Source organism: Macadamia integrifolia, chromosome 7, assembly GCF_013358625.1.
Source record: "Macadamia integrifolia cultivar HAES 741 chromosome 7, SCU_Mint_v3, whole genome shotgun sequence".
NCBI lineage: Eukaryota > Viridiplantae > Streptophyta > Magnoliopsida > Proteales > Proteaceae > Macadamia > Macadamia integrifolia.
Window position 1 is genome coordinate 8,342,712 of NC_056563.1, and position 27,906 is coordinate 8,370,617.

General features: G+C 39.1%; 1 protein-coding gene across 1 annotated transcript in view; it reads left to right on the forward strand.

Annotated features, from left to right (window-relative positions):
• Positions 1-27,906, forward strand: part of LOC122084372 (GTPase Der) — a 43,751-nt gene that overhangs the window by 5,687 nt on the left and 10,158 nt on the right. The window contains exons 5-9 of the mRNA XM_042652572.1: positions 267-406; positions 12,424-12,511; positions 18,656-18,838; positions 25,502-25,663; positions 27,180-27,373. Of these exons, the coding sequence (XP_042508506.1) occupies positions 267-406; positions 12,424-12,511; positions 18,656-18,838; positions 25,502-25,663; positions 27,180-27,373 (767 nt within the window). The remainder of the gene's footprint in view (positions 1-266; positions 407-12,423; positions 12,512-18,655; positions 18,839-25,501; positions 25,664-27,179; positions 27,374-27,906) is intronic.

Genomic DNA, 27,906 nt, shown 5'->3' on the forward strand with positions numbered 1-27,906 from the left:
GTGTTAAAAATGAGAACAGCTCATAATTTGAATCATGCAGGTAGTATAGAATTGCAATTCTAGAATAGACCAAGAATTGAGAATTCTCAGAATTAGAATTGTACCAAAACGTGACCATATAATTTCATTGATTCTACATGTTCTCTTGCTGCCTTAGGGTGATGCTTTGCTATTTTTAGATGAACTATCTTCTTTTGCTCAAATGCAAGCTGCTTGAGTTCATGATCAGTTATTAATTTAAAAACAGTTTAACAAATTCTGAACAGGCAGGTCTAACGGCAGCTGATGTGGAAATAGCTGATTGGTTGCGTAGAAACTATTCAAACAAGAGTATTATTCTTGCGGTGAACAAGTGTGAATCTCCACGAAAGGGAATCCTTCAGGCATCAGAATTTTGGTCTTTGGGGTGAGTTGTTTCCTTTCATTGTTTTTGAAATATTTTATTTTTACATCAAATTGATTGGTATAATAAAAATCATGAATGCTTAATATTTACTTTGGGGTTTCTTATGAAAAAAATTCTGCTTAAACATGTGATATAAATTATGTCTTGAATTAAAGATCAAACAACTTGGATATTTGTTTTTTGGGATTCCTTTTTTGTCGTTACCCTGTCAAGTTCATGATGTTTTATTAGAAGTATATATGCATACCTCTAAGTATATTTTTATTTATATCAGTGTTTTATGGTATGAATTTGAGGAGAATATGTTCTCATAGTTATATTGGGTTGTTAGAAGTCTATCCAGAGAAAGGAGGAGTCTCACGCAAGTCGCAGAATCCTCCCTTAGGTTTTCCTAGTCCTATTAGGACTATGGGTTTGGGTTTTCTTAGTCCTATTAGGACTGTGAGTTTTTCTAGTCCTATTAGGACTGAATACAGTTAGAAGTTAGCAATTAGTATTGGTTTCCCATTTTGTTCTTTTCAATTCCTAGTAGCACTTGTAAATTGTAATAGCTATTTTATTTAATGAATGAAGGAGGGGCAACCCCAATCAAATCGATTGGGACTCCCTTTGCTCCACAATCGTAGGTCTCTCTTTCTCTCCCTTTTTCGTCTATTCTCTTTACATGGTATCAGAGCTTAACAAGTTGCTAGTTTGAGATTCGTTCAAAGGTATCATGCTACTGGTGAAGCTCTAGTTCTTAGAAAAATAAGAACTAGGGTTTCAATGACGGTTTGATGCAAACCATATCATCTGCTATTTACCTTATTGTCTTGTGTTGCGTGGCTGTGGAGGACGAAGATGTTCGTTTACTGAAGTTCATTCGTTAATGTTGTCGTTTGCTTGTGGAGTTTGCTTATTCCTGTTCATCGTTTGCTGAAATTCGTTCGTTGGAAGCAACTACTGGTTCGGTTATTGTTGGTGGACATCAAATCGTTTCTGCTACTTTCTGGGTTGCTATTTGATGCTTGATGCTATCAATGGCGAAGTTATTTTCTGCTATGTTCTGGACATTACTCTCCAACCCTAGGTTTTGGAGTTAATCAATTCTTCTTTTCAGGTTTATTCCCTGGTTTCTCGGCTGTAGGTTGAAGAAGTTGCAGATTTGTTACTGTCACGGAGAGATTGGAAATTATTTTCTCATGGTGCTCTTGGTTATGGGATTCTTTATGATGTTGATTATTGGAAATTATTTGCCCATGTATACTACTACACGTGATGGGGAGATTAAAGTCATTGTCTTCCCGGTTCAAGATTATGTCTGTTTAAAATTATTTCCTTTGAAGACGTATCTGCTCGTGTTTGTCCTCAACAACTATTTTATGTTTCGAAGATAGTATATTCAGCGACCTGATGCTGTTTGGTATCTTTAATAACCTGATGTTGTTTGTTTGGTCCCCGGCAACCTGATACTGTGGAATTTTCTGTGAGATGTTTGTTTGGGGAGATCTCTGTTTGAGGCTCGTGAGTGCTTTTGTTGTAGATATTGGGAGCTATAATTTATGTTGGACTGCCTTCTTTGGGAAGGCCTTTTGATGTAGCTATTGGGTACTACACTTCTGTTGGAGTACCTTCTTTGGGAAGGTCTTTTGATATAGCTGTTGGGTGCTACACTTTTGTTGGAGTGCCTTCTTCGGGAAGGTCTTTTGATGTGGCTGTTGGATGCAACACTTTTGTTGGAGTGCCTTCTTTGAGAAGGGCTTTTGGTTTTGCTGTTGTTTGTTGCTATTGGAGTGTCTTCTTTGGGAAGAGCTTTTGTTGGTATTGTAGTGCCTTCTTTGGAAGGGCTTTCATTGCTTTTGGAGCAGCTGATGGCTTTATGATGGTTGATTAGAGTTCTCTTTATGCTCATTGGAATTTTTGTTGGTCCAAGCTGGAACTTTTTGTTGCTATGTGTATACTTTGGTTTGAGGGGGAGTGTTACGAGTCTATCGAGAGAAAGGAGGAGTCTAGCGCAAGTTGCAGAACCCGCCCTTGGGTTTTCCTATTAGGACTATGGGTTTGGGTTTTCTTAGTCCTATTAGGACTGTGGGTTTTCCTAGTCCTATTTGGACTGAATACAGTTAGAAGTTAGCAAGTAGTATTAGTTTCATATTTTGTTCTTTCCTATTCCTAGTAGGACTTGTAATAGCTATTCTATTTAATGAATGAAAGAGGGGCAGCCCCAATCAGATCGATTGGAACTCCCTTTGCTCCACAATCGCAGGTCTCTTTCTCTTTTTCTTTCTTTTCTTCTCTTCTCTTTACAGGGTTCTTACAAAGGTTCACATTGAGTTCTGATCTGTTCTGTTGAGTTAAAAATTTCGAAGGTTATTGGGGTATGTGTATTGTGAAGGTAACTTAATTTTGATTAGCAGGACAGTAGAGACTGTAGAGGAAGATAGAACTTTGGATGGTTTAGAATCCAAATGTTTAAAACACACTTTGGACCATAAAGAGACCACATCAGATATGATAAAGTTTCTTTTCCTTGGGAAATCTTTAGTTGTGTTCTCCTTGTCCTTGTGATCCTCCTCCTCCTCCCTGTTTCTTTCATTTCATCCTGTTAGAATTTGTTCTGACAGCATTTTTTGTTGGATGGATGGATGGTTGAATTTTCTTATACTACATTCTATCATCTATCCTAAATCAATGTAAAGAAAAATATGAATGTTTCCAATTGTGTGCATTTTCCATTGCTCTTATTATCTCTTGGGTTTTGGGCTTCTTAAGTGTCTGAGTAATGCAGACAGATTTACAGATATGTACTTATGAGGCCAACTAATATGGTAGAAGTTCTGAGATTATCATATTCTGGAATTTGTTACAGAATTCAAAATATAAATCGAATAAGAATCAATAGCCAAAGGCAAACAGAAATCTGACCTTTGATAATCAAATAGATCCTGATATCAGCTCTGATAAATAGAAGACAATCTGCAGTATCTTCTGATTTTAGTAGAGATCTGAATTCACAGATAACAGTGAAGGATTACAGAATCAAATCCTAGCTCAGAATTAAATCAGAAATTCAAAAGTTATTCCAGAAATGATGCAAAAATCAGTTTAAGGAGTTCAACTGAAATTCAACCCATAGAATTTAATCTGCTAGACCCAAAGTGACAACGTGATTCAGATTCAAAACCACATACATAAAACCCAATCGATCAACTAAAATCGGCATTCTGTTTATTTGCACTTTGTGTAGTCCCACATTGGAGTAACTCCTTGCGATGCCTACAGCATTGCAGTCAACAAATCAGACGTAATATATGTCTTGTTTTCTGCACATGGACAGGGTAAACACGTTTAAGCGATGAAGGACAACATACGAAGGAATAAAGAATAGTACAGCACTGGAAGTGATAGAACAAAAATCAAATTTGATTGCACACTGAGTTGGAGAATTCATTGTATGAAATCATAAAAGAGGAGAAATAAGAAAGATAGCTGAAATTTTCGCCATGAACAGGTTTCGGACCATGAAGCCTTATGGAAGAAATCCATTCTCTTACTCCAATAAACATTTGCATTCACTTTAATAGACTGTTACCATTCTACTACGGAAGTACCTATTCTAGATGACATTAGCTTTCGACTGTTTAAAGACACCTGAACTTACTAAGCAGAAGAATCTAAAAACAAACCAACCAATAAGCAATGTTCAAATCGTTTTGTTACGGTGTGAAACCACTGAAATATCGAAATTTCACCGAAACAGTGTACCTTTTTCCATGTGTTTCGCTTGACCATTTTGGGAGGGGGCTAATGGCTGAAGTGGCGGAAATTAGAGAAATAAGTGAAACGAAATGGCCGAGATGGCTGAAATTTCTATTAAATAGTGCATTTTTTGGGCTGAAATCAGCGAAACTTCGAAACGAAATGACCAAAATTATGTACTTTTGTGTTTCGTATACCATTTTGTTTGGTTAAAAAAAAAAAAAACCGAAATATCCTCGAGTTTTCGAACCATGCTAATAAGACAAAGGAGAAGAAGCTTCTAGGCAGCTTACCTAGAAGAGATTTTCTAGCGGCCCAAACATCTTCCATGTGTTATAGCTCAGATGGGCCCAAATTGTAGACAGTTAGACCCCAAGATCTGTTGTTCATATGTCAAGTTTCAGCCTAAAAAAACTTTTCCAAGTAGCAAAATAAACAAGTTCAGGACTCCAGAGAGTGTGCATGGACACACATGGGAAGATATGACATTACATGTGAGGGTTAGAGGTTGAATTTGAGGCTGAAATTTGATTAGGTGGCCAATCTATACCATTCCCTCGACATCCAATAGTCAGAATTACCCATGACTAGATTCTTTAATAATTAAATAACTTACAATTTTTTTTGGGTGAATAGATAATTCATTACCGAAAAGGAAGGAAAGAGGGAGTGGAATACAAGCCTTAGGGTAAAAGAAAAGAAAAAAAAGCCTTAAGAAGGGAGGCCAATCGTAAGGGTGAGAAGAGGGGGAGGGCGGAAGACCCCAGGACACAACAATGAACTTGTTCCCTGGGGTGTTGAGAGCTGGGTGGTGGCGAAGAATGGAGCTTAGAGCTAACCTCAAAACAGATGGCCTTCCAAAGTCATGCCAAAAGAGTAGGAATTGGAAATCCATCTACAAAGGTTTCTCTCCATCCAAATTTGATTGATGGTGGCGAAAAATGCAAGCTTCCTGGCTGTGTCACAGATAGTATAAGCTAGGAAAAGTCATATCCATCCGAATCCACTCTCTACACACAAAGGCAAAGGACGTCTTTTACCAGGCCAGCATAAACAAAGAACCTTTTTCTAGATAGAGGAGGGAAAAGGGAAACCGAAGAAAGATGGTTGAGTCTTCAATACCATTCCAACAAAGGCAACAAGAGGGAGGGATAGGGATATGGCGATAATGCAGGAAGGATTGGGTAGGAAGGCAGGTGGAGAGGGATCTCTAAACAGTGAAACTGTGGCGGGGGATGAGACCCTTGAACTAACCTACCTTGTGCCAGAGAGTTCGGGGGTGGGGGGCAAATGAAGTTCCAAGCGAATTGAAAATGCCAGAAGGGGAAGGGGACTGAATGATTTTGTCACGCAGGAAAGGGGAGCCAAGGGGAGGGGGGAAGGGAGGGCTAGATTTGGGTGAGAGGGGAGAGGGAGGGAGGGGACCACAAGCCATTAGAGATGATAGAAGTGTCTATGGAGTTTTTGGGAAGGCCGGAGGTGTATACAGATTTGGCTCCAACAATGGAAAAGAGGACACCGGAAGGTTGCCAGTTGTCAAGCCAAAGGGAAGTGGAGATATTATTAGAGATGGAGGTGTGGATGGCTTTAAGAGCTATGGGGTGCTAATTAAGGATGCTACGCCAGACGCATGAAGCATCAGGACGAGGTGGAGCAGTCCAGAGAGAATCCGAATGAAGAAGGTAAGACTAGACCCAGGATTTCCAAATACTATTGTGCTTAGAGGCAATTTTCTAGATCGGTTTAGAGTGCCAGCATCATTGACATCATGGATGCAGTGGAGGCCAAGACCACCTTCGATTTTGGGGCGTTAGATGGAAGACCAACTGATAGGGTGGAGGAATTGACCCCTTTCCAGATTCAACAACTTTCATGGTAGCAATGGGGAGCTTGAAAACACCAGACCAATAAATGAAGCAAGATTGGGTGACGGATTTGATGAGTCAAGGCGACCCACACCCGCCTGAATAACAAGGAATAGGTAGTCAGGCACACCATTGAAAATACACTAGAAGGGTAGGCATTATTACAAGACCTGCTCTTAGATGCCTCTTCGGATTATTAAGATGGTTGAGTGAGCTAGTTAAATCTAAGGGAGTGGTAGTTTGTACCATTAGAATCTGTCCACTTTGGATTGAAACTCACTCTCTCCTAAGCTTCTTAAGAACTAATGCATGGACATAAAATTTTCTTCATTTCTTTCAACTTTCCAGGGCAATTGAGGAGTGCAAAAAAAAAATTCTTACTTCCCTCGTTTTCTAGGCAACATGATAGAGTTTAGTCATCATTGGATGAGGTATACTTTTTCAATGCATAATAGTAATCAGGGATCTGGTGCTTCTAGTAAAAGATCCTCTCTCTGGTTATCTAGTACTGGCTCTTTCCCTTGCAATGCTATACTATAATTATATTGGAATTACTATAAGTAACTGAAAAATCTTTCTAATGGCATCAAAACTTGAGCTAAACTGCCATTTTAGTACCACGGTTATTGGTACCTAACAAGCAGGTCCAAAGATTCTGGATGAAAAGATATAAGGTTCTCCGTAAGAATTTTTACTGAAGTAGTACGTACAATGTTTCCAGCTGCTGGCTGGTGGAGTGGGAAAATGGTTAGAATGCTGCCTTGGATCAAAGAAGCTAATACATTGACTGGATATGGAGTGGACACAGGTATATTGGACATTAAAGGAAATATCGAAGGGTCCATATCTGAATCATTTAATATGTGTATTGGATCACATGTCAAATATCCAATCAAACCAAAAAAGAGGGTTGTAGAAAAGCAAAATTACCTACCTATATCATACATGTTTGTTTTACTAAACAGTAACATGCAGTACCTTTTAGTAGGATAACTGAACAGGCACATATAATTCCTAAAAGTTATATAAATTATGCAAAAGAAGTTATGATTTGTACAAGTTAAACACATAGAGCTCTTAGAAATTATATATTTAACACAACAACCCTTTTATTATTATAGAATATATAAAGGTATATTTTTCATAATAATTACCCTTGTATAATTAAAGGTATGTATAAATGTGTGTTGACTAGTCTAACTGTGTAAGAACTGTGGGGGATCGTAGTAGTGAATTCCCAATTTCAATTGGGCTTACTTCAAGGATTAGCTTTAAGCCATTATTTGTTTGCGCTTATCATGAATGATTTAACTAGAGACAATCAAAATGAGATTCCTTGTTGGTGTATGATTTTTGATGATGATATTGTTTTGGTGGATGAGACAATAGCAGGGATTAACGCCAATTTGGAGCTATGGAGGTCAACCTTGGAATTGAGTGGTTTTAAGATAAGTAGAACAAAGACGGATTATATGGTGTGTAACTTAGTTACACTAGGATGGATAATGAGGTAGTGAAAATTGATGAGAGGGAGACTGCGGCAAAGTGATTATTTTAGGTATCTGGGATCAATCATAAATAAGGTGATATAAAGAATGGTGTTTCATAAGTATTAAAATAGGATGGATGAAGTGGAGAGGTGCATCCAGAGTGTTGTGTAATGACGTATTCCTTGAAAACTTAAAAAAGAAAATTTTATGGGACAATCATACCATCTGATATGATTAGTTAAGAATCAACATATAGATGAACTCTCAGTGTAGCTGATATGAGGATGTTGAGATGGATGTGTGGAAAAACTAAAAAGGATAAAGTAAGTGTAATGAGATCAAATCCTAACCAGTTATAGCAAGAGAAATAAGAGGGAAAGAGAAGGAGACCATGGAGCATTGAGAGAAGATAAGTAGTTGTGGATAGAATGAGTGAACAACATTGCCGAGCCTAAAAATATATATCTTGACTAAATCAGATTGCAAACTATATCAGGATCTATTATGTACTCAATATAAAACTATACTTCGTTCTAAAGGCTAATTACAATAGGAAAGAGGGAAATAACAAGGTCAAAACTCTAATAACAAGTCAACAAGACCCCACTTGATGGAGTAACTTGTCAACATGTTCTTAGTTCCCACAAGATGGAGGTCCATGGACCTCCCATTGAGACACATCTGTTAACAAATGCAAGACAAAATAATGCCTTTGTGAATATATCACCAAGTTGTGACTGCTGGAGTTGATGAACAGAGTAGAAATAAGCTTCTTCATAACGATAGGTTTCACAAAATAACAATCAACCTCAATATGCTTTGTTCGTTCATGAAAAAATGGATTGGTAGCAATGCAGATAGCAACTTGATCATTACAATACATATTTATTTGTTAAGGAACTGAGAGCCCCAACTCTTATATAAGAGACTTCAACCACATCAACTCAGCTGTAGTATGAGTCATAGCTCTATACTCAACCTCTGCACTAGATTCAGCCACAATAATCTGCTTCTGATTGCTCCAAGAAACAATATTATCACCAACAAAGGTGCAATATCCAGTGGTGGACCTACGATTGTCGACGGTACCATCCCAATCAGCATCAGAGTACCCTACAATCTTAGTAGGGCCATGACAACTATAAAGTAGACCTCTACTAGGAGCACTCTTAAGATACTTCAGAATTCGACAAGCATAATCCCTATGAGCACATTTAAGATTCTCCATGAATTGACTAATGACTCTAGCAACGAAGGAAATATCATGCCTAGTGACAGTCAAATAAGTCAGCTTCCTACAAGCCTTCTGTACTATTGTTTATCCTCAAAGTCTTACCATCACACACACCAAGTTTAAGATTCGGATCCGTATGGTTGTCAACAGGTTTACAACCTAGCATATCTGTTTTACAAAGAAGATCTAGAATATACTTCTTTTGAGACATGCTTACACCTTTCTTACAACGAACAACTTCAATCCCTAGAAAATACCTGAGAACTCCTAGATCCTTCATCTAAAGGTACTGATGAAGATATGCTTCAACCTCTTGAATGCCTGAAGGATCATTAATTGGAATAATGATATCATCAACATACACAACTAGAATCACAACCTTGTCACCCCAACGATGTATGAACACAGAGTGATCAGAAAAGGATTGAGTGAACCCTTTTCCATAAATAACTTCCGTAAATTTATCAAACTAGGCACACAGGGATTGTTTTAGTCCATATATAGCCTTGTGAAGATGGCATACCTTGGACGCATTCTCCCCTTGAGAAACATACCCTGGAGGTTGCACCATATAAATCTCTTCATCAAGGTCCCCATAAAGAAAGGCATTTTTAATTTCAAGCTGAAACAAAGACCAATCAAGGGTTCATAGCCAAGATAAAAACCCGTACAAAATTAAGTCGCACCGATAGAGGGAAGATTTGAAAATAATCAACACCATAAGTTTGAGTAAATTCTTTTGCAACCAACCGAGCCTTGAGCAAGAATGACCTTAGAAGGTTGTGCAATATTCTAAGGTGAAGAAAGTAGGTGAGAGACGTGAGACTTGCCAGTCATATGGGTAGAGGCCACTAAATCAATTGTCCAGGGAGTAGATGAAGTGGTAGCAAGCAACGCATATGTACCTATGTGATCCAGGGTGGTTGTGGATGAGGAAACACCATTGGGGGCTGAAGGTTCTGGAGAATCTTAGGAATTTGACTGTAATCATCACGAGACCTTGACCTGGATCAGTAATAGCAACAGCAGCAACAACTTGAGGAAAAAAAAAAAAAAAAGATACAGCAGGTTAAAAAAGGGAGAAACCTATGGCCTTCAATAGGAGCTCTGATTTGCTCCAAATCATTATCAAATCGACTTATAGGCAGGGGCAATAATGCCTCAAAAACTCACAACAATCGGGTGACAGATTTGTGAGTAATTGCAATTTGAAGTAATCTGAAATCTTACCCTAAAACAGGGTACCACATGGAGTGAAGGAGAATAATAATTTGAGTAAGATCAGTGAGGCCAATCAGCCTTAAACTTGAATCGAGTTGGCTTCCAAGTAGATTTGAGAAGAATCCACTAGCTGGATCAAAAGTAATTTGAGATCCCAATATGAAGAAAAATCAGATTTCCAGAATTAGCCGCAACCTTCGATCTGCAAATATCTTGGCTGCAGTAGATCTTCACACCCTGAGAACTAGTTAATAGAGAATAAGGACGCTAGTTGATCATCATCATCATCAACATCAACTGGGGTATTATGATCAAGATGCAGCGTAGGGTCTGCAACCCTTAAGAAGAAACCTTTGAGACTTTCAAACCAGAATCGGGTGTAGATAATCAGTTACTGATTATGCTCTGATATGTAATGAGATCAGAACCTAACCAGCAATATGGCAAAGAGAAAGAAGATGGAAAAAGAAGTAGACGATGGGGATTGTGAGAAGAGAAGTAGCTGTGCGATAGAATGAGTGAACAACACTATTGCCCAGCCTGAAAATATATATCTTGACTAAACCGGATTACAATATATATGAGGACTCAATTGCATACTTAAAATAAGACTACTTATTCCTAAAGTATAATTACATTAGGAATTAGAGAAATAACAAATAAGATTAAAACTCTAATAACAAGTCGATAAGACCCCACATGATGGAGTAACTTGTCAACATTTTCCCATGAGATGGAGGTCCATGGACACCCATGGGCCTCCCACTTAGACACATCTCTAACAGTAAGGAATGATCATATTAGAGATGAGTTGGGAGTAGCTCTGATACATGATAAGCTACGAGAAAGTCGTTTGAGGTGGCATGGCCATGTTCAAATGAGGCGTTTAGATGTCCAGTACAGAGGAGTGATTTGATTCAGATCGAAGGAGCTAAAAGAGCCAAGGGCAGACCTAAAATGACTCTAAGAGTAGTGGTGAGGAAAGACATGCATAGCTTAGGCCATGTATCAAGTATGATCTCAAACAGAGCTGATTGGGGGGGGGGAGTAAGGATCCATGCAGCCGAGATGATTTGTTGTTGCTGTTGTCGTAATAATCGGACTGGGTACTAATCTGTTCAGATATAGGTATATTAGTATTCAAGAAATAGGGATATTATTCTCATCAAATATTGCCATATATCTGTCTAGAATAATCCAGTGTGATATGGATTGGACCATGATAAAAATATGGTCTTTTAACAACCCTAGAAAGTGGTGTGGAAGACAATGCTAGAATGGAAGGGAAAAGTAGGGAAGAGAGAAGGATACCAAAACCAAGAGCAACTCAACTCAACTAATCTGTTCCCAAACTAAATGGGGTCAGCTACATGGGTCTTGTTTCGCATTTCATCCCTTTAAAATCATATTTCTGATCAGCCCAAAGCCAGTCATATCTTTCCTTAATTCTTCCTGATCAATTTTCATCCTCCCCTCACTTGGTCTTTTAATTTCTCTAAACTCTGTCATATCCTCCTCCGTAGCAGCGCTCAAGTGTGAAAGAAATTTATATGTATTCGTAATTCAGTCAAACTATTGACCATATATTAAATATTCCTTCATTTTTTCAAAAGGATATTACCTGTAATTCATATGACTTTGGTTGGTTTCACTGAAAGTACCACCAACAACAACACATCTAAGCCTTATCCCAACTGAATGTGCCAAATATTTCGTATTTTGTTTCTTGTTAAAAATGACTTCCTTTGGTGTTTTCAACTGAAATTTGTTGAAATTAGAACCATAAGCAAGGTTATAGAATCCAAGCATATCGAAAGATGTAAAGAGATTGAAGTCACTGGAGAAGCTGTCTTTTTGAGTATTTAAACATCCTAAACAACGCTTCCAGCATTCAACACATGTGATCATAATCGTGGTAAGGGATGGTGGCCTGGAGGTCAAGAAGAGCTTGTGGATGGGTTGTTTGGGCACAATTTCCACTGTTCTATCATAAATTCATAATAGAGGCAACACCCATTATTAGGGATTCTAATCCCCATGATTACGGAACGATGGTAGATCCCTTTTTGAATCTCTCTGAGCATGATTTAAACTCTGGGAATGAAAGAACCAACCGTATTTTGGTGATTAGGGAGATTTAATGTATTATTAGTTTGAGATACAGACAGAGCATTGTGCTGATGTCTAGCAGGCAATATCAAATCATGAGGCAGGTGATGTGAATGTTACTCATTTTGATAAACAGTTCTTGTGTACATTTTGTTGCAGCATTAGCTTATTCATAGGGAAAATTTAGAAGCTAGAGTTGATTCAATTTATTTTGTTTAATGTATGGTTTACTATGCTAGCTATTTATAAGTCCATGAACATTTGTTGGATTCTGACATTTTAGTAGAAATTTTCTATTTCCTGTTTTCTTCAGCACTCTGCTTTGATACACAGTACATTAATTTTTGATTGATCAACTAGGTTTTCTCCACTTCCGGTATCTGCTATTTCGGGGACAGGAACTGGAGAGCTTCTTGATCTTGTTTGCTCTAAAATGAAGAAAGTTGAGGTATTTATTCCATAAACAATTCACTCTGCATATTGAGATTTCTATGAATGAAAAACTTATTTGTAAACACCTATAGTTCTATTTATTTATTAAAGGGAGAGGGTTCCTTGAAAGGCAGTGTGGCCCCACGGGGGCTAATGGGAGCACTACTGGAAGCATCTACAGGGGCAGGGTTTCTGCCATTCGTGAGGGGTTGGGCCAGTCATTTCGTCCCCACAGTTCTGGGTGTAGAGCCCATGCTGCCTTTTAGGCTTCTTTTTCCCATTATTAAATTATCTAGCTGAAATTCCATCTTGACAAACTACTTGTTGATTACAGGATCTTACTTAGTACTCTGGTTTATAGTCTGTTTTTTTTTTGGGTAACAGCCTCTGGTTTGGAGTCATGATAGAGATTTACTAATTAATTTTTGACATAGTTCTTGATTGAAATTGGTTTTGCTCTCTACTGGATCAATTTCATGTTTGCTTGACTGTAGCAAGTGAGCCAAAAAGGTCAAGCATGGATTCTTTTTTCCTTTTTCTTTTTGGGATTCTAGCAAATTGAATGATTTGATTGGGGAATGGATAAATCGCAGCAGGTGGTGTAAGCATTATAGTGTGCATAGAGATTCATAATTCTATTTTCTTAGTATATCCCATTTTTCTTTTTCATTGGAAAGATATTAATACAGTTGAAAAATGGAGATAATTTGAGAAACTAAACCAGATATAGTAAAAACCAGCATATAATCATTAAATAGTGAAATTAAATGTGCCCGACTTGGTGAATACCTGGAGTTTTGTCAGTCATGAGTGGTTGTTGTTAATATCTTTATCATTATTAGAAAAAAGTTTCATAATTATTAAGTGGTTTTTCCTTGGTTGGCAGACAAGAAATGCCTTCATTAGCCTGTAGGCTATCTGCCATATGTGAGCTTGATTGGTGCTCAAATTTTGTGGAGATATTGTCCATATCATCCTCGTGTGTCATGTACTCATGTTCTAGCCCAATTGGACTTCATTACATCTCAGAATAGAGGTTTGAAAGTGGTTGAAAAGTGAGGGTTTATTTTATTTTATTTATTTATTTATTTTTTTGTAATGACTTGGAAAGTTAAGGAAAAGTATCCAATACATAATGGGCCATATTGTTCAGATGATTCACCAAAGTCAATATAATCCAAAAGATATTACTTCTATAAACAGTCAGAATGACCAACTCAGGTTCCACTTCGCAAAATAAAGCCTCTAGATGAGGAACCTTTCCTTTTCTGCCAGACAAGGGAACGTCTTCATTATTGTTATTCCTTGTCTGGTGATTTGCTACTTTCAGGTCTGGTTTGACCATGTTAGCAATTGGATAGATAGCGCATCCTCGGTTATCTAATGTCTAATTTAGATGCCCATCTCAAATAGCCTGCCATATATTGGACTCTTCTCCTTTTATTTTTAGTGATCTGAACTTTTCAGAAAAATAAAAAATAGAAAAGGTCTTATCTACTAGTTTCGAACGTATATTTTAACAGTGGCAGAGTTCTGTTGGGCCGAAACTTGACACATAATTTGGTTATGACATCAGTAAGGTGTCCACCTTGTTTGAGTGCTAAACCAAACTGCCATGTGCTAAGAACACTGGATAAGCAAAACTCACTGTTGCTCAATATGCTGGAAATACCTTTTTGAATTGTTCATTAGGATCGTAAAATGATACATGAAAGTTTTTCCAATCAAGCAGCAAGGAATCCAAAAGAAACCACCATTGAGGATTGCAAACGGTGGTATCAATGAAAAGGATCTGATTGTAACAAATTGAACTCCTAATATATGTATATATATATATATATATAGATGCAGAGAATCATTGTTGACCTTTCTCAATTAAAATTGGTTCTAGCACTGGATTATTGAGCAAAAGAAAATTTAGATCCAAGTGATAGGATCCATATCTGAATAAATTTGCGAACAAAGATGAAAGGGCAACACAGTGAGGTCTAAGCTCTGGTTTCGGGTTTAGCTGTCAGATAGGCTTACATGGGGCATCAGTGGTATAGTGGACTGTACCATTGTGTGGATAATCAACAATTAAGGGATGTTGAGTATTGTCGGTCTTTCAATGTTTATGTATTTTTTTTTTATTTTCGTATTTTTTGGTTATATTCAACAGAAAGATAAGGGTTTAATATGTTGCATATCAGTTGGTTTCCTGGTCTTTGTGACTGTTTTCGTTTTACTCTGTAATTCTTCACTTTTTCCTATCTGTTATATTTTTTAAAAAGAAAGTACACTTTCTGCTACCAAAATTATCGTAGGACCCAAAGGCACTGAATTACAGGATCTGAAACAGATCTTTTGCTTGCTTAGATGATTTTTCATGTCAAAAAATTAAGACACATATGATCAATATACCTCGACAAGACCTTTTTGTTTCATCTTGATCCTCAAATTTCTCCAATTAAATTCCTATGATCTGTGGGCATCAGCATGAGTATTGAATATAGATACAGATAGTTCCATTGCAGTAAATATAAGAATCTATACATGGGGAAACAGATGCTCTTGCTATAGAAGAGGTTAATCAAACCAACGAGTGGAGTAATGATTCATCTTTGTTTGTATCCAGGGGGGGTAGAGTTGCAAACAAGCTAGAAATGATGGGGTTTAATTATGTTGTTTAGAAACAGTAGTAGGTGGAAATTTGTTTAAATTAAAAGGAGTAGTATAGATTTTAGTAAAGTGAACATAAGCCAGTTACATATATAATTAGGGGATACATATAAATGTGAGGGCAGAAGTGGTGATAGTAATTTTCTGCTGAAGCTTATATAAAACATTGAGCACCAAAACTTGGGGCTTTTTCGATAAAGTTATAGCAGCTCCTCCTCCTCCTCCTCCTCCTCTCTCTCTTTCTCTCTCTCAAGTTAAAAGACTATATTGAGGGCTTCCAGAAACAGCTATACAAGGCCTCAAAAAAACAGACTATTAAAAAAAAAAAAAAATGGAATAGTAGAAACAAAAATCTACAGTCATGCCTAATTTTTTCCTTTCCTGCTTCTCATCCTCCTGCAGGAGCTTCTTCCCCCTTTTCCCCTTTCTTCTCTTCCTTTCTTCCACAGAGTCAGGTAGTGATCTGCAGAGTTTAAAGTATTGGTATAGGGTATCATATCAAAAGGGTGATTTAAGAATCGTGTGGTGTGTGGTATCGTATTGTATCAGAGAGATGAGAGACAAGATAAAGATACATATGGAATTGGTCAAGAAGCATTTAGAAATGTTTATGACATATGCAAAATACAGTTTTGAAACATAAAATAAGTAATATTTAAAATATATTATGTTTTAAAGGAGAACAAAGTATGATGAGAGCCACACCTTCATTTTGTTTGTATAGATTTATTAAGAAATTGCACTCTATGATAAACTCTCTTATAGATTAAAAAGAAAAGGGTGGTGGAAGGTGACCAAATTGCTTGCCCTCTCTCTCTTTAAGAAACCCTAATCTAAGGTTCTCCTCGGCCACAACTCTGGAGCAGCCTGGCCGCTCCCCCCCCTCTCTCCCTCTCCCTTCTTCTTCTCTTCTCTTCTTCCTCCCTCCTCCTCTTCTTCTCTGTCCTTCTCCTTGCTTCCTCCACTCCCTTTCTCTTCTATTTCTTCCTCTGTTCCTAGTGTCTGGCCAGCTTGTTTGGTGTTGCGACTTGGCCTGCATCCGTTTGGCTTGCTTTCCGCCAGCCTCCTGCCTTACTTGGTCAACAGTCGCGTTCGTGTTGGGCCCTTCTGGTTAGCTGCTTCACGGTTGCCATCTCGCCAGGCTTGCTGCCTTTCTGCACACCACTCCCGCCAGGGCTGCCATCCTGTTGGTTGTCAGCCCCTCTCGGTTCTCCGCCCTTCCGATTGCCAGGCTTGTTTGGTTTGTACGCTGGCTCGCCTGTTCCGCTGAACATGCTTCTTCATTGGCCGCTCGCCAGACCTGTTGCCCTTCTGGACGCCACTCCCGCCAGGCCTGTTGTTCCGCTGGTGTCAGCCCCTCTCGGTTGTTCGACCTTCCAGATGCCAAGCTTGTTTGGTCTGTCCGCTTGCTCACCTCATTGGCCTCCACCCTTCTTGATATCTACTAGCCCTGCTGGGTGTCTGCCGGCCACAGGAAGCCTGCCTCGTTCCGTCTGTTGGTCATTTGATCTATGTCCTGATCGACAGCAGCCACTTCGCCACCAGCCTGCTAGGATGCTCCTATGCCACTCGTCTTCCTGCTGTTGCCTCATGGTCACCAGCCTAGCAAGGCCAACCTTCTGCTGGTTCTGCTTAGCTTGCTCGGCTTCTGCCGTTTTGCTGCCAGCTACATGGGCAGAAGCCTCTTGGCTGTCAAGTATGCTCAGCCAGCAGCCACTCCGTCGTTGCCCTTCGAAAGGCCGGTGCCCCTCTGCAAGGCCAGAGCTTCTTCGCTGTGGCTGCCTCTTTGCCGGCGGTGCTCCTTCGTGTTGGCGGCTAGGAACTATAGTGGTGAGATTTGATTGTTAAGATTTGTAGTTGTCTTCCCGGATTTGACTGGTTTCCCATTCTCTTCTGTTTGGGCTTCCGGGCTGGTTGTAGGAGTCTTTAATCCCATGTGGACCTTGGATGTAGTCCTCTATGGGATTTTGTTACCCTCATTGGATTTATTATTTCCCTTTTGGGGCTGTATTTCCCTCCCCCTTCTTTTAATATATTTAGTATTCACCCAAAAAATTATGATGAGACAAGTGCATTCAATTGATTATGTGTAAAGGATAAGGTTTCTTACAGGAACAAAAACCAATTTTTTTAGGTATCGGATCGGTCGGTATCAGCGGATACAGTTGGATACTTATATCCTTTTCTTTCTTATATTCCTTCCCCCCCACCCCCCCCCTTTCCCCCCTTTTCCCTTTTCTCTCATTCCCCTTTGCCATTTTCTTCACCTGGAGCAGCTATGCCCAACTGTGTGCCTATCTTTATGACATGTGGGTTTGAGCATTTAAGCTGTGTTCCAAACATAGTTTTCCCTTTGCATGTTCTCCCACGCTAGGGTTTCACATATTGGACCCAGCCCATAGGCTGCATGACTTTGCTATTCATTGATCCTAATTGGACCAATGAAGAGTAAGAGAGCCCATTTTGAATGAGTATGTCAGAAGTACAGCCACCACCACACTTGGATGCTCTGCTACTATTAGGCTTTGTTTGGTTCTCAAGAGAATGTGAGAGATGAGTGAAAGTGTGGGGAGAGTTTCCACTACTTTAACTTTCGAGGCCTTAGGTAATTCAATAATTTATCCCTCTGAATTCACACCTTCCTGCACTCAAATGTCCTCCTAAATAGTCTTTATTAGATCCAATAAAAGTTGGTTGATTTTTTCTCTTTTTGTATTTCTCTTTCAGAAAACTCAAGGCACAATTTTTTCATTTGCTTGCATCGTAGCACAAGCAAGCATCAATTGGAGAATGTTAAAGAATTTTCGTATGATCATTAAAATGTCTATTTTACTATTAATTAAGTTAAAGAGAAGAATGCCACATTTTTGCATTGGAACTTGGAAGAGGGCCATAAATTCAAAGTTGAGGAATCCTTGGCAGTTGGCCAAATTATGTAGTTTACTATTGCTATCTACAGTTCTACACTTTTCAATATATCATTGTGTGCTTGTCCAAGTTTACTGTTCCTTATGAATGGGTTGGTTGTGGTCTTATAATAACCCGACCGGTGTCCAAGTATGAAGCTTGAGTAAAGGAGGAGGGTTGGTTCATCAGGTTGGCTACCTGCATCATACAAAGCCTTTGCCAAACCTATAAAGTGTGAATCCTGGTTGTGGTTCCATGATGGGTTCATATATTTTGTGCTTGATAGCCTTGATGTATCATCTTGTAGAATACAATTGAATGTCCCTAATGATTAAATTTCAATCTTAGAATTTCACAATATTTCCTCATTGGGTCCAGATTTGGCACCAAAACCTTGTCCATGGCCAATATTTAAACGTCCTTGCTAACTTCATCTGACTGTGACATGATTTGCAAATCCTTTTAGCAGTACTCCTATGTGAACAACTGTTGTTTTTAAGATATGGAAGCATGTTGATATCTTTCTCTGTCAAAGCTAAAATATCTTGGTTACCCTTTTAAACTTTGATACATTCACTGCTTTAATTTGCAGGCTTTAGAAAATCCAAGTGAAGAAGAAAATTATGTTCCTGCTATTTCTATTGTTGGCCGGCCAAATGTTGGAAAAAGTAGCATTTTGAATGCATTAGTTGGAGAGGACAGGACAATAGTTAGCCCAATCAGTGGTACTACTCGTGATGCTATTGATTCTGAATTTACTGCAGAAGATGGCCAGGTTTGCTTCTAAAATATGGTCTTCCTCCCTCTCCCCCCCCCCCCCCCCGGCACATGCTTGTTGCCTACTAATTTATAGCTTTTCCGCAAACCATTTTTCGGACCCTTTAATCCAATGTTAAAATCAATGCCCACAAAAGTCATTCCCAAGGGGTAGGGACGATGTTTGTCATAAAAGAATTCGATTAATTGTCACATTTTGCAGCCCCATACCAAAGTAAATGGGGTGGTTCAAGTTTTTTCCCCCCTTTGAAATCAGGGTTTAGAAGAGAATAATCTTGTGTGGCTCCTCAGGATATATTCAGCTAAACCCAGAGAGGGACAGGAAGTAGCATCAGCTCCTTGGACCATTTCACGATGAGCGAAAGGCTGATGGGTTCTCCTTTTCACATATTATTTACTTAAAACACCTAGCAGCAGCCTGTTGTCTACCATTAAATCCAAAATCTAAACCAACCAACAATGTATATTGTAACCAGGAACAAGTCAACAACCAATCAAACTAATATTGTAGAACCAGAATGAGGAGAGAGATAGAGATAGAGAGAAAGAGAGAAGATGGAAGAATAGCTGCGGAACACAATAGACCAGAGAGAAAAAGCTATCGTGGGCCGCTATCATGGGCTGCCTGGAATATATATATATATATATATATATAAATATTTTAAACAGCAAAGTAGAACTCTAAGAGCACAGCTGTCCAAGCAAACTCCTAATTACACAATAAAAAATAGGCATAAAGTAAAAGCAACACAAATAACTAAACCACATAGGGACACCGAAACTCCCCTGTTGTAGTTATATACACAAAGACTCATTAATGTACCCCCACCGACCCACGGTACACTATGGTGCATAGTTTAACACCCCCCTCAAGCTGGAGCATATAAGTTACCCATGCCCAGCTTGAAACAACCTTTTTGGAAAATTGGACCAAATAGAGGCTTGTTAAACATATCACCAAGCTGATTAGTAGAAGAGACGAACGAAACAATGAACTTCCACACAAATTGACAATAAACTTCAATGTGTTTGGTTCTTTTATGAAACACCGGATTGCTAGCAATGTAAATAGCAACTTGATTATCACAGAACATCTTCATAGGTTGAGTAACCAAAAAACCCCAACTCTTGAAGCAACAGCTTCAACTCGGCTGTAGTATGAGCCATAGCTTTGTACTCAACCTCAGCATTGGATCTGGCCACAATTGTTTGCTTCTTGCTCCTCCATGTGATGAGATTGCTGCCAATAAACGTACAATAACCTATGGTAGACCTCCTATCAGCATTCGCACTAGCCAAATAAGCATTGAAAAATTCTACTAGATCAACATTCTAGTGAGGACGATAAATGAGCCCCTTCATTGGAGCCTCCTTCTGATACCTTAAGATATGACAAGTTGCCTCCTAGTGAACCTTCTTCTGAGATTGCATAAACTGGCAAATAACACTAACAACAAAGGATATGTCAGACCTGGTAACAGTTTGATAAATAAGTTTCCCTACTAATCTCCTATATTAATGCTTATCATCAAAGTATTCACCATCATTAGTCCCAAACTTCTGATGTGGATCCATAAGAGTATCAACTGGTTTAGAGGCAAGCGTAATTCTAGTCTCAGACTAGAGGTCTAACACATGATAGACTCATCCCTTTCTTACTTCATAGCATTCAAATACCAAGGAAATACTTGAGGTCACCTAAGTCTTTCATCTGAAAATGCTGATGGAGATGAGATTTACCTTTGCAATCCCTAAGGCATCATCACCAGATATGATAATGTCATCGATGTACACAACCAACACAACCACTTTAGAACACTGACGCTGAACAAATATAGAGTGATCAAAATAACATTGTGAAAAACCACGTTGAGTAACAATAGAGCTGAATTTGTCGAACCAGGCTCTAGGCGACTGTTTTAAACCATAAATAGCCTTGTGTAGTTTGTATACTCTATTAAAAGTCTCCCCCTGAGAAGCATACCCTGGAGGTTGCTCCATATATTCCACCGCAAATAGATCACCATATAAGAATGCATTCTTAATGTCCAAGTTGATAAAGTGGCCAGTCTAGATTCATAGCTAAGGAGATAAGCACATAGACCGAATGAAGACGAGCAACTAGTGAGACGGCCTCAAAATAGTCCACACCATAGGCCCAAGTATAACCCTTCAGAACCAATCTGGCCTTAAGCCATTCACTTGAACCATTGGGATTATACTTAATTCTGTACACCTAATGACATTGCACAAGATCCTTACCTGGAGGTAAATCCACTAGGGTCCATGTCTGTTGAGAAATTAAGGCATCCATTTCTTTTTCCAAAGCCACTTTCCACTCAGGATGAGATAAAGCCTCATGATGATTGTTAGGAATGGTGTTAGTAGACAATGATAAGGTAAGGTTATGCAAAGGGGATGGAAGGTGAGATATAAAAACAAAATTTTCAATAGGATAAGCAGTCATGGATTTCTGCGTGCAAGAACGGGTACCTTTGTGAAGAGTCACTGGTAAGTCAATAGGAGCTTCAACTAGAGGAGTAGACTGAGTAGTGGGCTGTGAAGCAATAGCAAACGTTACTGTTTTCTTACACTGCTGGTACACTCGCAGTGGTGCAGGAGATGGAGCAACTAGAACATCATCAAAGGGCACAAGAACTAACAGAGGTGGTGCACAAGTGCTCTTAGCATCAAGAGTAGATCTAGGCATAAGATGAGAAAAATATGGAGTTTGTTCAAAGAAGGTAACATCAGCGTCGACAAATTGCTGATGAGTAGCAAGGTTATAACACTTATACCCTTTATGAGTTCTAGAGTATCCAAGGAAAAAAAAATTACAGCCCCCGGGGACAATTTATCTATTTGAGGTTGGAAAATATGAGCAAAGAAAACATAACCAAAAACCCTGGGTGGCAAGGAAAATGAAGTAGTTGTGGAGACAAAATGGTGAATGGCATGTAGTAAGAATAGCATCACACTAGAAAATGGTATCAAATAGCATGCGGTAAGAATAACATCACACTAGAAATGGATGGGAACATGCATATGGGTCATGAGAGATTGGGCAATCTCCAATAAGTGTCTATTTTTCCGTTCAGCAACCCCATTTTGTTGGTGGTATAAGAACAACTCATTTGATGAATCATGCCATGGGCCAAACAAAAAGGAAAAATTCTGGTAGTTTCTTTTTCCCGTACCTGAGAGGCGCTTACTGTTACATTTGTACTTTGTACGTATATGGTGTGCCAATGGTTGATACGTACTGACAAGACTGACTACACACCGAGTGCTCGACTTATATAATATAAATGGTGATGGGGTGACACAATAAGGTTTCCACTGCTCGTTCAGGGTGAAAATCCAATAGAGAGAGTTGTCTAACTTTACAACAATAACAAACTCAGCCTTATCCCAACTTAATGGGGTCAGCTACATGGATCCATATAAAACAAAATAGACAAAGTCTAAAAAGATAGAGGAGGAAGGAAGAGATGGAAAGATAATAGGTGGGAAAAGAAAGAGGAGAGTAGGAAGACGAGAATAAGAGGAAAGAGGCACAACCTAGTAAGTAGGAAGATCTCAGCTAAATAGGGTCGGCTACATGGATCCTTGCCCTCCAATAGGCTTTATTCGAGGTCATCCTTGGGGCAAGACCAAGACTATGCATGTCATTCCTCACTACTTCTCCTATGGTCATTTTAGGTTTTCCATTAGCTCTTTTGGCTCCTATCTGAATTGTCTAACTGTGACTGGTCAAAATCCAGGGACTGGTAATTGTTTGTAAAAAGTTTGCAAAAAGTGATTTATATTATTATATTATTAAATAATATTATTTCAAAAGTGTTTCACATGTTTTTGGGTCCATCACTGCTTGAGACAATCCCATATTTAATTGCAATGGACTTTATTTTATGGTGGTGTATATATTCTATAGTTGCAAGGTCCATTTGGATGTTGGTACTGTGGGGAGAAGTGTAATGAAAGTTTTTACCACTGGGGGTTCTAAGGTTTGGCCTTTTGTAGTGTCGTTCTTTACTGCAATCAAGGACATGCTACCCTTTAGGTTCACACTACTTGGCATGATTTGGTCCATTAGACTGTAATCTCCTAACTTAGCTTTTCTATTTAAAAAAGGCTATGATTGAAACCTAATTTTCACTATTCATGATAAAAGTTAGACTAAGGAATTGAAGAGAGAAAAAGAGGGGCCTTCTTCTTCTTCAAGCTTGGGATTCAGCCATTGGAGAAGGTGCACTCGACGGAGATCGTGTTCTTGTACTGTATTCCTTTGGAGGAACATGCCGCTTGTGTGTTCGAGGTAACCTCGAATCCCCGTTGTTAGATTTGTTCGAGTGTTCATTGAGTTTTTGTTCCACAAAATATTTGAGATAGATAATGTATCGAATCGCTTCCGCTGCCACCTTCATTCAATACCATATAGTGCCTAATAACTGCACAAAGCTACATACAACAATTAGAGCAAACAGATACTCAGCTGACTGAGCTTCCTATAGTTAGAGAACCCCCTCCACCCTCCCCCCCACCGGCAGTAAGAAAAAAAGAAAGAAAGAGAGGATCATTACTCTATTCTTTCCAGATGCATCTGTGGAAGAGGAGGTGGAGGAAGGAGAAGAAGCACGGAGAAGAAAGGAGGCAAAGGAGTTGGAGGAAAAATAAGAAGTTAGAGGAGGCGGAGCTACCTACCTGGATGCTGGAATCTCACCGCTGCAAGTTGATGCCAGAGCCTCTCATCCCGACTCCAAAATCTTGACAATGAAAGGGATCATATGCATATAAAAGGGATGATATCTGATTTTCTATTCTGTCCTTGAATGGTGTTCCATTTACATGTTAGCCCCTTCTTTATTGTAATAGATAAATGCTAACATTCCTCAAAATGTTTGGCACCAATACCCTTAAATAATAAAGCGTCCGAGTTGCCCTCGCCAAAGTGATGCCTATGCATCCCAAGCCGGTTCCCAGTGCCTAGACTTGCTTAGCTGCCTTGATAACTATGGACTGAAGCTAAAGGAATTCTAACTTTTCGTGAAAATCTTAAGACTTTTGAAGAGATCCTTCACATTCTTGAGAATAACCTGTTGCATTCCCCAAAAGTAAAGAAAATCAATAAAGGCAAAGAGTAAATTAGGAAAATTCATCCTGAATACAAAGAAGGCAAACTATTTGGAAGTAGATAGAATATAGTAGATGGAAGGATCTGGAACAGGAGTGGAAGAATTAATCAAAATGAAGAAGTTATAAGAAGCCAGCTTGCTAAAGAGTCTACACTGATAGTGGCTCATTCTTATGTGACTTGGCTCTGGCAACTAAGAATTTAGAGGTATTGCTAGAGAGCTTTGCTTACAAATGTTTTTCCTTGATTGATTACTTGTTTGAGGTAAAAGTACGAATAACCCCAAGGGGGTAGCTGAGTTGGCAAGGGACCTTCGCCTTAGGAAGCTTGTGGTTCTAAGTTTGACTCCTCTTACCGCCTTGGGGCCGCTTACTCGGGGCTTGTTTAGTGCTTTTCTCTGCTTTCGGTGAAAGTTGAATGGCTCTCATTCAACCCCGGTATGACTCAATTCATGTGGTTGTTGGGTCAGTATGGGCCCACGGGACAGGATACCCGTCGTTAGCAAAAAAAAGAAAAAAAGAGTTGAAGGTATGAATGATGCGACCCAATAGCGGTCGAAATTGTCTCTTGAAACTCTTGGGGTAAGGCTGCATAGTTCTCTGCTTCTCGCCCCCTGGACCTTGTACATATGGGGAGCCTTGTGCATCGGGTACGCCTTGCCCCCACCCCTTTTGAAGACTTCATTGCAAAAGAGAACATGTACCTGTAATTTTGGCATAATTACAAACGAATGAAACTTTTTGTTGAGAAAAGAAAGTGAAAAGATATAGAGACATGGCGCCAAAATAGCTTATGGCGAATTTTTAAGCGAATTTTATATTCTGTCAAGTTAGAAAAACACACAGTATCATGGAATCGATTGATGACCTTTGGAGCACTGAGAAACCACTAAAAGGTCCTCAGGAGTTCATTGTTATTGATAGTAGAGGGGATCTGTCTTTAGAATCTAGAATACACCCCAAAATTTGTTTTTCTCACCTCGCATATTTATTATTGTTTTAAATTATTTTGAGGAATCTAGTTCTCTGGCTTTATAATCTTTTAAATCTAAGGGATTTTATTATATGATGCTCTTCTTTCTGGAAGAAAAATTTAATTCGCAGTTTGAAATGTGGAAAATAACTTCAATTGTGAATGTAAAAATGTGGAAGATTTAAAATAATTCTCTGTTTGAAATACGGCTAGTTGATGTATGTCTGGGGAAAAAAGCCAGTAATGTCTTTTGGGCTTCTATCTGTATGGTCTTTATTTGTTTTGATTAAGATATGGAAAGTGATCTCCTGATGTAATAAAGGAATACTAAGCCTTATATTGGTTGCATGCTTTTACAAGTTATTCATGGATACAAGGTTGATTCCATGAGATATATTATTTCCATTAGACCAAGACGTTTAGTTACTCAGTGTCTCATACATGGTTATGATTCCTCTTCGACTAACAATGTATAGTTTATGGAAGAAAAGGCTTTCATTTGTCTTTTTTAATAATGCCTCGGATCCTGATTTAATACTATTTTCTTCCCCTTAGAAGTTCCAGCTAATTGATACTGCCGGAATTAGAAGAAGGGCAGCTGTAGCTTCATCAGGGAGTACAACGGAGGCCTTATCAGTCAACCGGGCTTTTCGTGCCATTCGTCGTTCGGATGTTGTGGCTCTTGTTATTGAAGCCCTGGCCTGTATCACAGAGCAGGTATGCTGACCCATATTGCATGAAAATAGAGGCTATCATGATTCATGACAAATTATTTTTTTGGCATGCTTATTCAGGTGTTTTGAGCTGTGCAACATGTATATAATTATTGTTTATATGTTAAAGGTTGTGACAATATCAAAACATTAACAACCACCAGCAATATAGAAGAAGAAGAGAAGAGAGATAGAAGGAAGAGAATCAAGAGAAGTTAAAGGAGAGAGGAGAGGAGTAGAATACTTCCCACAGTGGGGGTGAGGGATATATTTATAATATCATTTACAACTTAGTCCACCGACATTAAGTGTTAAGGATAGGATAAGAATGCTACGTCATGTACTACCTAGCTTTCTACTCCATACCTTGTATGGAGTTGTACTACATACCGTAATTATCCCTTTGTAATCTGTATCTTCATTATAAATAAGAAAGGCCTCCATCATATTAGACGTGCCAAATCGTTCTCTAATCCTCTTGTTCTCAACTTGGTATCAAAGACCAATACTTTGGGTAATTTTTTTTGAATTCACAGCCAGAAGTTTCGACTCTCCATGCGATCGACGCTGTGACATCCCTTACCTGGCCAAGCATGGTAGACTGAACATGCCTTGAGGCATGTCATGCCACGCTGACCACTATTGATCGTTGACCCCTGCCCAATGCCTCAACCTGGCCCCAATGTTGCCTTTGCCAACTCCAACGGACCTCTCTTAAGCCCCTTGTCGCCCTCGCCAGTCCTCACTTAAGCACCCTGCTGCCTCTGTTGGCTCTTGCTGCCATTGCCGGCCTCTGCTGTCCCCTGCCGCCATCACCAGCCCTCGCCTGGCCCTCTGCTGGACGCCGCCAGTCCTGCTTGGCCCTAACCCGCCTCTGCCGGCATTGACCAGCCACGCATGGCCCCTGCTGCCTCCACTACTCTGCCCGTGATTTTTTGATGAACTGGGAATGGTCCCGCTTATTTAATGTTGTGATTTTTTCGCTTGCCACTCATAGCCCTTCTTTTTTGTTTCTGTTTGCTCAACGGCTTTATGGCGAGTAAAAGTAGTGTCATCGTAGGAGTTGTTGTGGGTCATAATGTGAGTTATGTTGGGACTCATTTGCTATAACCCATTCCCCTAGTTGGGTCTTACGGAATTAAATGGGACTAAATATCTCACTTGGTCCAGGGCTTGTTTACTTACTATTGATGGCAATCATTTTCCGAGGTACCTAACAGGTGATACAAAAAGGCCAATTGATGCCTTTGCATTGGACATTTGGTTAACTAATGATGCCTTGATTGTGTCTTTTCTAATTTTTATGGAGCCTGCAATTAGCCCCAGTTTGTTATTACTCTGCTAAAGTATTATGGGAGGTAGTTCAGCAGATCTATGCACAACCTAGCAACTGTGCACAGATTTATGAGCTTTGTTGACAAGTTCGTGATACCATTTAGAAAGACTTGTCCCTTACTGCATACTACTCTGCCCTTACTACTCTCTGGCAGCAACTTTAAAGTTTCTTCCTGGTGTCCTAGGATTGCAGAATTGCTGAAAGAATTGAGAGAGAAGGAAAAGGCTGTGTGATTGTTGTAAACAAATGGGATACGATACCAAATAAAAAACAGCAGACAGCAACTTATTACGAGCAAGATGTTAGGGAGACGCTCCGTACTCTTGATTGGGCTCCAATTGTTTATTGTACTGCAACAGCTGGGAATAATGTTGAAAAGTATGTGGTAACTTCATGCTATATTTTCTTTTCTGCTTGCTTATATGGTTCAATATGTTTGTTGTTAAACGTCCCGATCAACAATATACACCCTGTCTCCATTCTTTACTGGAAGATGTTCTTTGTTTGCTAATTACTGAACAGACAGGGAAATGAAAAACGTGATGTGTGTGCTTTTACAGCTTCCTATTTTTCTAGTTGGAGTTTTCTAAACTTTGGGCATTGTCATAAACTGCGTTGTATTCAGGTGTCATTGTTATGAGCCAAATCAGTCAATTGCTCATTGTTTGGTGAGCCCATTCTTCAATTGGTTATAATCTTGAAATGAACATTGCAATATATATATATATATATATATTAGTAATACTAAAATTAATTTCCTCTGGTGGGCAATCCTAACAACCCAAATTGCTTAGTGTTAAGGTAAACTTCAGCAGACTCTGTCTTAAAGTCCTTCATGGTCTTTTTCTAACAATTGTCTGTTATAGGTTTTCTTGTGAATTCTGCTGAGATTTTATTACACCCCCCCCCCA